At 41.1% G+C, this 12,680-nt stretch overlaps 1 protein-coding gene across 1 annotated transcript in view; it reads left to right on the plus strand.

Moving 5' to 3' along the window:
- ctnnbl1 (catenin, beta like 1) overlaps window positions 1-12,680 on the plus strand; it is a 225,288-nt gene that overhangs the window by 139,056 nt on the left and 73,552 nt on the right. Inside the window, exon 10 of the mRNA XM_072514654.1 lies at window positions 5,665-5,813. Coding sequence (XP_072370755.1) covers window positions 5,665-5,813 — 149 coding nt within the window. The remainder of the gene's footprint in view (window positions 1-5,664; window positions 5,814-12,680) is intronic.

Raw genomic sequence — 12,680 nt, forward strand, 5'->3', positions numbered from 1 at the left:
AAAAAAGCTTTTTTTAATGTGTGCCAGCCCATACCCAGAAGATTAACCAAAGTATTACAAGTTTGTGTTCTGCATTGAAAACATTCAATCATTGTTTAGAATGTATATTTTGCTGTACAACACCCCGCTTCTCTCTCTTTCTCCACCCCCCCCCCCCCCCCCATGGAAAGATTAAAATGCATTACATGAATCACAATTACATTGACTGATTATATTACATCTACTTCTCTTGCACATGACGGCACTGGTAAATATTGTAAATAATTGCTCAACATTCACCCAGAGGTGTAAAATTTTCACTTTGTAGTTTTGAGGCTTATTTGCGCTTTTACTAATTTTCAGTTAATTGTTTATTTTTATACTGCTTAGTAATTAGAAGAAGGAGAAGATAATTTTGTGAGCATTGCTATTTATATTTGAGCCCTAAAGTGACCTGTCATTTCGATTAAAGATGCATCAATTTCTCTGATGTTAAGGACACTCTTTAGCCTGTGAGCTATTAGTGTGATCTTTCAGTGCCTGTCATTAGAATTACATATGTAAATAGACAGTTTTTCTAATGTTCACTTCTACTAAATTAAATAACATTGAATGCAAAGCATGTTAAAGGAATTTGGAAAATAAGCATTTGTTTCAGCTAATTGCTTAAGAAACATGATGACTTACGATACCATTCTGCAAATACCTGAAGGAATTATAGTATAGTTAATTAACAAGGAAATAAAATTATGATTTTTTAAGTTTGCAGTGGGCAACACAAAATGCATTCATATCAAAGAAGCTTAAACAGAACACTTCAGTTGGCAATATTTTCTTGCATTTTGAAGTGACTATATAACAAATTTGAAATTCATGTTTGCTGTAATTTAGCCACACTTTCAGCCTTCACTTTGTTTAATAAACCAGAAACTTGTGCATATTTGGATGCCATTTTGTAAAAGTCGCAGCTGGCTAAGATCATTGGGCCTTGACTGCGACAATTTATAACCAAGTACTCAATGTCTCTCACAGCGAGTGGTAGCAATAGATATTTCATTCTCGTTAAAATGCAAAAATGAAAATACAAGGAGAAGATGGGATGTCATCAATTTCAAGAAGCAATGGGGATAAACAAACACTCAGTGTGGTATCAGGACAAATCTATATGTTACGATTCTGAGACAGTGTGTCAGCCTTACCACACTATCCTTATTCAGAAGTCAGAGGTAATTTACAGCAATTCACCATGAATAATTTTACTGATCAATTTGATTGACTTCATGAACTAAGCTCCTGTTTTCCATTCTTTTTTGTCTCTGGTTGAACACCTTAAGTACAAAGATGTTGACGAGGGATTATATTGTTTAGAGTGAACAACAAGAATGTTGCTACAAAATAAACACACAGCACTCAACAGGCCTGGCAACAACTGTCAAGAAAGAAACATGGCTAACATTTCTTGTCAATGATCTTTCATCAGAACATGGTAAAGTTAGAAATATTCTTCTCTAACTTTGTGCAGTTGTGATGAAAGGACACCGTTGCAGATTTGTGAGACCTGCTGAATATGTTGAGCATTATCTGTTTTTATTTCCGCTTTCCACATACGCAATATTTTGATTTTGTGCGAATATTGCAGTGTTGAAATGCTTCAATACCCCATTGTCCAGTTAACCAGAATGGAAAGCCAAGTTGATGCCTTAATTGATCCATTTTCCTTAAATTCTGAAATATTTGGTATTAATTTCATTATCCCACGATTGTAATTTGCCTCAATAGATTATTTGTAGAATGATGTTTTCTGATTTTTCTTTGGGGGGGGGGGGGGGGTGGTTAGGATTCCGTGTGTTAATACCATGATAAATTTTCAAGTTTTTCTTAGCAAATGGTAGTTGGGTGAGTTACTGACACAAGTAAAGTTATATCCATCAGAGCAACTTAGATTTGCATAATAGCTTTAGCAGCTAAACGTCCCAATGTGCTTTATAGGTTATGCTTGGTAATATTTGCTCAGCAGTCGCTGAAGGCTGTGGTCCAAGGGTGAATAGAGGAGTAAAGCACTTGGGAGAAACCAGGACTAAGATGAGTTTGCAACAATAGATAGGAAACAACCATGGTGAAATTGTAAATTAAGACAAGGATATTAAATGTATTGCATCTGGTGGAGGTGAGTAAAGACAAAGGTGAAAGACAAATGAGTCTTGGTTTGGGATGGGACACAAGCAGCATAGTGTTAGATATGTAATTTTAAAAATATATAGTTCAGAATATGTCATCTGAGGGCATTGGATTACTCAAATGTGGAAATGGTAAAGGCTTGCATCAGGGTTTCAATGGGACACATTGTTCTGGAGATGAAAACAGCATTCTTTGGTGATTGATTGTATGTGTGGATTGAAAGCTCAGCTCAGGATCTTACAAAATACAAGAGGTTTAATTCAGCCTATGAAGTTGTTCACAGAAAATTGTCAAATCGGTATTAGTGGAGTGATGCCTATGTTGAGAAAGAAAGATGATGGCTTTGGACTTCCGTTGTGGAGCGAGATGAAGTTCAGGCTAATTTCGAATTTGACAAGTGGCCAAGACATTTGAGGAGCCAAGGGGAGTGGTAGAAAGGTAGAATTGGTGTCATCGCCACAACCTAGCATTCAAGAATTTAGTACGAAGTCTTACAACACCAGGTTAAAGTCCAACAGGTTTGTTTCGATGTCACTAGCTTTCGGAGCGCTGCTCCTTCCTCAGGTGAATGAAGAGGTCTGTTCCAGAAACACATATATAGACAAATTCAAAGATGCCAAACAATGCTAGGAATGCGAGCATTAGCAGGTGATTAAATCTTTACAGATCCAGAGATGGGGTAACCCCAGGTTAAAGAGGTGTGAATTGGCTCAAGCCAGGACAGTTGGTAGGATTTCGCAGGCCAGATGGTGGGGGATGAATGTAATGTGACATGAATCCCACGTCCCGGTTGAGGCCGCACTCATGTGTGCGGAACTTGGCTATAAGTTTCTGCTCGGCGATTCTGCGTTGTCGCGGGTCCTGAAGGCCGCCTTGGAGAACGCTTACCCGGAGATCAGAGGCTGAATGCCCTTGACTGCTGAAGGATTTCGTGTAGGTGTTTGCAATCTCCACTTCAAGAATTTAGACAGAAAAGGGAGGTTGGAGAGGGGGTGATAATTAGATTTAAAATCAGAAAATACTGGACAATCTCATGTTTGACAGCATCAGTGGCGAGAGAAGGGAGCCAACATTTCAAGGCTGGACGACACTTTGTCAAAGATAATTAGATAGGTTGGCTGGTTTGTGTTTTTCTTTAACTGGTTAGAGTGGTTTGGAGGGAAGGGAAATAATGCCTGAAGTAAGAAAACCATTGACAAAACAGCTGGACGTATAGTTGAAAAGGACTAATTTGCAAGATTGTGGGGAAAGAGCTGGGATGCAGGACTGAATTAGAAAGCTCTTTCAAAGAGCCTGCTCAGGCACAATAGGCTGAATGACTTCCTTTATACATTGCGATTCTAACCTTGAGTAGCTGTGAAGAGCACTTAGCCTCCTGCAGGCACAAACTTCGAGAGCGAGTGCACATAATGTCAGCTCATCCTCCCTCTCCATTCGTAATATGAGATTCCTGCCTCCTTTAGTAGGACCATCAAGCCACTGTTTCTTTGGAGCCTGGAAAGGTTCATGTAGTGCATAGCAGGCAGGTATCTGACCAAGTTACACCTGAAAATCTGGTGAACTATAAGCAGCAAATTTGAGATCAATTTGATTGATCTGAAATTTCTGCCATTCAGGTTTGTTTGACTCCAAGAAGCCGTTCATGTCCATATTTGAACCATATACAGGCTTGGGCTGACAAGTGGCAAGTAACATTCACACCACACAAGTGCCAAGCAATGATCATATCCAACAAGAGAGGATCTAATCATTGTCCCTTGACATTCAATGGCATTACCCACTATCAACAATCTGGGGTTTACCATTGACCAGAAACTGAACTGAACTGGCATAAAATTACTGTGGCTGCCAGAGTATGTCAAAGGCTAGGAATCCTACATACCTGCCTTCTGACCCCCAAAGCCTGTCCACCATCGACAAGGCACAAGTCCGGAGTGTAATAGAATACTCTCCACTTGCCTGGATGAGTGCAGCTCCAACAACACTCAAGAAGCTCAACACCATCCGGGACAAAGCAACCCATGACCACGACCATCTCGAAAGACAAGAGCAGCAGATACATGACCACCTGGACGTTCCTCTCCAAGTCACCTGAGGGCATTGGAAATATATTGCCGTTTTTTTCACTATCACTGGGTCAGAACCCTGGAATCCCTCCCTAACAGCACTGTGGGTGTGCCTACACCTCGGACTGCAGGATTTCAAGACAGCATCTCACCACTATCTTCTGAAGTACGAACAAGAATGGACAATAAATGCAGGCCTAGCCAGTGAAGCCCACATCCCATAAAAGAATAAAAATATATATCATAGAATGGAGTGGAACGTTTAAGTTATGAAGAGAGGATGGATAGACTTGGGTTGGCTTCGAGCAGAGAAGATTGGGGGGCAATCTAATCGAGGTGTACAAGATTGAGGGGCATGGATAGAGTGGATAGGGAGCAGCTGTTCCCCTTAGTTTGCGGGTCACTTACAAGGGGACACAAGTTCAAGGTCAAGGGCATGAAGTTTAGGGGGGATTTGAGGAAACACTTTTACCCAGAGGGTGTTGATGGTCTGGAATGCACTGCCTGGGAGGGAAGTAGAGGCGGGTTGCCTCACATCCTTTAAAAGCTACCTGAAAGAGCACTTGGCACTTCATGACATTCAAGGTTATCGGCCAAGTGCTGGCAAATGGGATTAGGTAGACAGGTCAAGTGTTTTTCATGCGTTGGTGCAGACTCGATGGGCCGAAGGGCCTCTGTGCTGTATTACTCTGTGAATACAAATTTTCCTTGCTGCTCCACTTCTGTAACATGCAACAGGTTTGTAGTGTTAACTTGTCTTGGTAGTAGAGCTCTAATTTGAGTGGAAGGTCAATGGAGTGAAACACATGGTCTAGGCTGATAATGCCTTTACAGTACTAAAGGAATCCTGCATCGCCAGAAGCACTGTCTTTCGGCTGAGGCTCTGCCTTGCAACCCAGATGAATGTAAAAGATCCAATGGCACTGCTTGAACAGAGGGGTTCTTCCAGAGTCCCAACTCACCACTGTGATTAATCTTTTTGTTTATCTCATAGCTATTTTGTGGTCCTTACTATTTTACAAATAGCTACAAAACAAGTGCAATTTAAAAGTAATTGATTGGCTGTAAAGTGCTTTGGAACTTTCTGAAGATACACAAGTTCAAACTTTTTTTTAAATGTTCAACTGCAGTTTCCAAACTTCCAGTTTTTCAATTAAGAAACTTTTATGACAACCTGTCTGCAATTTAATCTTGTTCTCATTCCGATGGTGAATAAAGGTTTTCTTTCAAATCACTCAAATAGGGACTGGTTTAGCATAGTGGGCTAAATAGCTGGCTTGTAATGCAGAACAATGCCAGCAGCGCGGGTTCAATTCCTGTACTGGCCTCCCCGAACAGGCGCCAGAATGTGACGACTAGGGGCTTTAACTTCATTGAAGCCTACTTGTAACAATAAGCTATTATTATTATTATTATTATTATTATTATCTTTTGCTTTTAGCTGTTCAAACGTCATAACCCCAGTACAAACGAGGAACTTGAGATGATGGAGAACCTGTTTGATAGTCTTTGCTCGTGTCTGATGTTGAGCTCAAATAGGGATCGATTTCTGAAGGGGGAGGGACTGCAACTCATGAACCTAATGCTCAGGTAATGACAATTTTTTAATACGTCTCTCTGAAAGCAAAATCCTGTGTTTGGGCTGTGCAAATTGATCTTTCAGCATCTTTATACTTGCTGAAGTTTGAACTGTGGTGCAGCCAAAACCGTAAAACTGTGCAGGTCGATCTTCGAACAGCTTATGCTCAGTTTACTCCAGACAACATTGCTAATGCTAGAATGATGTATGAAGCAAAATATGGAACAAAATAAAATATCTGTCCATCGCAGCCTGTTTTTGTTTGGATTCTGTTTGTTGCCTTGGACATTTTGATCTTTAAAATTGTAATTATTTGATTATTTGAGGAATTGGATTGATAGCTCAGGCTGTGAATTGTGAACTGCCACAACTTTGACTTAATTGACCAAGCTTCTTCATTTCTCTGGACGTCAGTGATGAACAGTTTAATCAGAATGTTGAAATGGGTGAATTTGTTTGAGGTTAAAAGAATAAACACTTCTAAAATCATAATGTAATCAATGCACTGATTTCCAAAAGATTAAAGGCTGACTGAATTAATGAATTTATCAGTGAGGGTGGTCCACAGAACTGGAAGCATCTTGAAGGTAATAAAGTAAATAATTTTGCAACATCAGTAAAAGTAATTTTTACTTTCCATTAATTTATGAACCTAGTCTTTATTTAATAACTACAGCTTGTAAAATTCAGAACAAATGGCAATTTTGTTAAACTGAATTTCTTGTACAAGATTATTTTAAGCACCAGCCATTTACACACACTGATGAATCTCTTCTATTCAAAGATATTTAGAGGAAATTGAGTCCCTTTCTGTTGCGTTTGATGCAATGAACTGAGGGTTGCAATGCCACTTCTGCAGCAAACAAATTACCAGGCATTAGTCATCACTGTTAATGCATTACCCATTGATTATAGTATACTGGAGACATTAGAGTGTTGGCAACTCGAGGATTTTCATATATTACAGATGTGTAACATCATTTAATGATCCAACAGTGTTTTAATGAGATTTTTGTGCAAACGTGGATTACCTGTACAGCCTTTAATTGTAAAGCTTATGAAGTCACATATGTTGTTGCTTTTTTTTCATGACTCATAATTTAACGAATGAATAGGTTCTGTATAATTTTGTTTCAATACAATGAGAAGATTGAAAAAGCGCTCCGATCTAGTTCATTAGATTAGAACAGATACTGATTGATTTTCATTATGGTCTGTTTACTTGCATTTTCACAGTAGCCATTGGTAAGTGTTTCAAGTTCCACCATAGGGCCTGAGCACAAAACTAGGTTTAACAATTCAATGCAGTACAGAGGAAGTGCTGCAGTGTTTTGAGGTGTCATCTTTCAGATGAGATGCCCTCTCTGGTACATATGAAAGCTCCCATGGCATGGAAGAAGTGCAAGAGAAATTATCCCTGGTGTAAAAGCCAATATTAACCCTCAAACTAACGTTACAAAACAGATTATCTGGTTATTATTACCTTACTGCTTTTTGTTGTTCGCAATTTAGCTACATTTCCTACATAAAAACAGTGCCTGCATTTTATAAATAGCCTTATTGACTGGAAAGTGCTTTAGAGTATCTTGATGTCCTGAAAGGTATTATACCAACGCAAGATCTTTTTATACAGATTTTATTTGACTCTTGATTTTTTTTAATGGTGCAGAGCATTGACTCACCTGTCCATTAAGAGTAATTTATTTGAAAAGGTATCTTAAAACTTCTGGGGTTTAACCTTCTGCATGTCAAAGGAACAAGATGTTCTTTGTGAAGATTTCTACCTTCCTCACCCAGAAATGATGACAAATAATGAAGGGTTGGGGGTAGCACAAGATTAAATTTGGGGTAAAATTCAATGATAATGTGCTGCATCTTTCAGAAAGCATCTCTTATTGTCTGTATGATGCTTCCATTTCTTATAAGGGTTTTTTCTTGTAGCCGTGCTACCAATTTTACAAAGCTTAACATATTGCATTACATTTTGTGATGCATTCATGTTCATTTGAAATAAAATTGAGATTTTGCAAATGTGTTGCACTTGAGATGTGCTGTCCTTCAAGACATTCAATCCATCTCTCTGGATTATACCTGACCATTAATTGTTGAGTAAGAAGTCTTACAATACCAGGTTAAAGTCCAACAGGTTTATTTGGAATCACTAGCTTTCAGAGCGTCGTACCTTCATCTGCAGAGATCAGGAAACACCTCGACCAGGAAACACCAAGACTGGTTCTACAAGAATGATCAGAAGATCCAGGATCTCCTTGACCGTAAGCGCAAGGCTATCTGTAACTGGCAGCTCCACCAAAACTTGAGTGAGAAGAAACGAGCCTACAGGCAACTGAAGGCCGAGGTGCAACAAAGAACCCACGACCGAAAGAACAGATGGTGGGTGGAAAGAGCGCAGGAGACTCAGCAACTCGCCGACAACCATGATGTGCGGGGCTTCTTCAGCAAAATCAAAACCATCTCTGGTCCGAATACCCAGAGGCCCAGACACTGAGTCAAAAACAGAGAGGCATTCATCAAAGACACAGGCAGTGAATGCCCGCTGGAGAGCACTTTGAGGATCTCAACCAAGCACAGTTTTTGACACAAGCGTCCTCAACACCATCCCGCAACATGCTACCCACCACTATCTCAGCGCAACCCCAGCTCACCGTGAGGTTGAAAAAGCCATCCGACAGCTGAAGAACAGCAAGGCCTCTGGTGCAGATGGAATCCCGCAGAAGTACTAAAGTGCAACGGCGATGCACTCTTGACAAGAATCCACAACCTCATCACCCTTGTCTGAAAGGAAGAGAGCATGATCTCAGAGATGCCTTAATTGTGACCATATTAAAGGAAGGAGACAGGTCCGACTACGGAAATTACAGAGGGATTTCCCTGCTCTGCCACAGCAAAGGTCATCGCGAGAATACTCCTCAACTGCCTCCTCCCAGTGGCTGAAGAGCTCCTCCCTGAGTCTCAGTGCGGCTTCTGCCCATCAAGAGTCTCAATGAACATGATCTTCACACTTGACGAATCCAGGAATAGTGCAGGGAGCAGCATCAACCTCTGTACATGGCTTTCTTGATCTTGTGAAGGCCTTTGACTCTGTCAACCATGAGATATTGTGGAACATCCCCCTCAAATTCAGCTGCCCGTAGAAATTTGTCACCATTCTCCGCCTGCACACATTTGAGACCTCAAGCCCAGCACCAATGGTCTACAGAGCAGCCATGGTCCCCACCCTCCTCTATGCATCAAACACATGGACAATGTACAGCAAATCCTTGAGAGAGGTGCCTCCATAAAAACCTGCAAATCCACTGACCGGATAGGCGTACCATCGTGAGAGTCCTCTCCCAGGCCAATATCCCCAGTATCGAGGCACTGGTCACGCTCGGCCAGCTATGATGGGCGGGCCACATTCCCCACATACCCAAAACAAGACTCCCAAAACAAGTGCTCTACTCCGAGCTCCACAAAGGCAAACAATCTCTAGGAGGGCAGAGGAAACGCTACAAGGACACTGAAAGCCTCCCTAAATAAATGCAATCATTTACCTTCGAACCCACAAGCTGGAGAAACAACGTCAGCGAGGGCGCCAATCACCTCAAGAGTCATAGGGTGGAGCATGCGGAGGCCAAGTGTAAACAGCGGAAGGAAAGCGCAGAATCCAGAGCGTCCCACACATCCACCTCATCAAGCACCACCTGCCAAACCTATGACAGATCCAGGATCGAACTGTTCAGCCATCATAGAACCCACCTCCCTGGAGTGAAAGCAAGCCATCCTTGACACTGAGGGTCTGCCCAAAAAGAAGAGAAAAGGTGAAAGGACATCTTTCTGACCTACTAGTTTGTCTGGCTTCTTAATGTTTTTTAAAATTCGTTCATGGGATGTGGGCGTCGCAGTCTGTGCCAGCATTTATTGTCCATCTCTAATTGCCCTTCCCTTGAGTGGGCAGTTAAGAATCAACCACATTAATGAGGGTCTGAAGTCACATGTAGGCCAGACCAGGTAAGGACGGCAGATTTCCTTCCCTATATGATATGAGTGAACCAGATGGGTTTTTATGACAATCCACAATGGTTTCATGGCCATCATTAGACTTTTGATGCCAGATTTTCATTTAATTCAAATTTCGCCATCTGCGCTGGTCCCAGAGCATTACTCTGGGTCTCTGGTTTACTAATCCAGTGACCATACACTACACCACCACCTCCCCAATGTTAAAAGATACTTCTGTAGGTTTTAAATGTACTGCATTACTCCTTGAGATTCTTTCGGAATGTGCATCCTAAAATTAGAACTACATCAATAATTTCTTATTTATCTGTGCCTTGTGAATGAAACTAAAATTTGACAAGCTTGCATCCAATTTTTTCTTCATACTGCTCCTTTGTGTGATGGAAAACCAATTTTCCTGAGACTGATCTATATACAGACATTTCTGTTGGTATGGAGGCTTGACATTAAAGTATCTTTTTATCTCTATTTTTTTGCGTTCCAAATCTGAAGGTGGGCCCTAGCTCTTAATCTATCATCTGTCTCAAAGTTCAAATGGCAGCTTTTGCTAAGTCAATTATTAGTTAATGTTTTGTTGAGGACCGCAATCTCAGTATACATCTCTGCATCTAATATATTTATTCCCCCTCTCTCGCACTGAAAGGAATTTGGTTAAGTTCATCAGCCCACAATTTGTTTCCTTAGCCCTTTTTTATTCTATTCAGTCATTCTACTCCAACTTTGAAACAGGGAATATCCGACAGTCTGCCTTCATTTTATTTACATTTGGTGTCAACACGCCAAAAGGCATTTGTATTCTGGATGGCAGACATCTATCCTCTTTCCATGTAAATAAGCTGATGTTCAGTCAACCAAAGGCAATGTACATCCTTGACAATGAATATTTGCAAATCTGTGTTTGGGGTGAGGTTGTCTGATTGAGTAAACATAGTGAGGTAGTCCAGTGTGTTACCACATTATACCTCTATTATACAGCACAGTGTAGCACATGTGCAAACTGGAAAGAGTCGCCCTGCCAAAATGAATCTCTTAATCTGATGTAAAAGTACTTCATTTCTGATTTCTGGGGACTGTTTTAAAGAAACTAGTGATATTTGTAAATTGCAAACACCTACACGAAATCCTGATGCGTCTAATTCCAGGGGACCCAGCCACAAATTTGTGTTAAGTGCAGTTTTGCAATAGCTGACGAGGTCCCATTCCGACATGCATGCATCTCTGTAACCTGATATACCTACAAACATGGGCTATGTAAAAAAGATTCAAATGACAACACAGCAAAGCAGTAAATGTGTGAAAAAGTCTTTATTCAATTTGTTCACACCTTATAATGGTCTGACCTTGGAAAAGGCTGAAACTTTCCATTGAAAAATGTTCTGAGTCAGCTCCGTAAAATCTCTGATCGTTTTCTGCTTAGCATGCTGTCTTCAGGCACGCGCAATACAGTCCATCGTGTTCTCAATGCAGTCAAGTATGTTTTTGTGCTGCCATGCAAAATCATGGAGCATCTCACAGCCTTTGTGGCATTGGCTAGGGGGAAGCAGGCAGGCGAGTGGGCGTGCATTCATCACAGGTTTAGCCATATTGCAGGCTTCACATGCCCTTTCACAGGGAAATCTTCATGAATTTACGGTCTTGTGTAGTCCACTCTGACCAGCTTGGACAAGTTTGGATAACCTCGAATTACCAGTGCAGAATTTCGGCTTATCACGTGCATCGTTCTATGGGATTGCTATTCTGGTGGCAGGAATAGTTGATGACTTTGACATAACTGGAATTTTGTGTCATCTAAATTTGACTCCTTGCGATTTTACTGTAGTTCTTCCTTGCAGGAAGAAGAAAGAACTTGAATATAACTTTTCATAATCTCAGGATATCCTGAAGGACTTTACAACTAATGAAGTAATTTTGAAATTTCATCATTTAATGTGGGAAATGCAAGAAAACATAGCAGCTACTTTGCTCACAGCAAGGTCGCAAAAACCACAATGAAATAATGACCAGATCATCTGTTTTTGGAGCTGTTGGTTCAGGAATAAATGTCGGCCAGGGCATTCGATGACATCCTTTGCTCTTCTTTGTAATAGGGCCATCTGATCCTTTGAAGGGTATATGGGTGTCTCATGAAAAATGGTGTACTAGCACTCAGTATCATCTGTGCTGCAAGCATACCCACTGCATGGGGAAGAGCTTGAGTTAAACTTTGGTGCTTACCAATGAAAAGAAGGTTAGAGGGAGGACTCGTCTATTGTTGAATGCCAATTGTGGAGGCTTGAAAGCAGGACTGCTGCCTTTGTGTCAGGATGTATATTGCTCAGAGTGGACATTCTTTCAAAAGAACATGACCTGAGAAAGGACATATTGGCACTGGAGGGAGTGCAGAGGAGATTCACTAGGTTGATCCCAGAGTTGAGGGGATTAGATTATGACGAGAGGTTGAGTAGACTGGGACTGTACTCATTGGAGTTTAGAAGGATGCGGGGGGATCTTATTGAGACATATAAAATTATGAAGGGAATAGATAGGATAGATGCGGGCAGGTTGTTTCCACTGGTTGGGGAAAGCAGAACTACGGGGCATAGCCTCAAAATAAGGGGAGATAGATTTAGGACGGAGTGTGGGAGGAACTTCTTCACCCAAAGGGTTGTGAATCTCTGGAATTCCTTGCCCAGTGAAGCAGTTGAGGCTCCTTCTTTAAACGTTTTTAAGAAAAAGATAGATGCCTTTCTAAAGAATAAAGGGATTTGGGGATATGGTGTACGGGCCGGAGAGTGGAGCTGAGTCCACAAAGATCAGCCATGATCTCATTAAATGGCGGAGCAGGCTCGAGGGGCCAGATGGCCTACTCCTGTTCCTAGTTC

The sequence above is a fragment of the Scyliorhinus torazame genome, chromosome 8 (assembly GCF_047496885.1).
Source record: "Scyliorhinus torazame isolate Kashiwa2021f chromosome 8, sScyTor2.1, whole genome shotgun sequence".
NCBI classification, from domain to species: domain Eukaryota; kingdom Metazoa; phylum Chordata; class Chondrichthyes; order Carcharhiniformes; family Scyliorhinidae; genus Scyliorhinus; species Scyliorhinus torazame.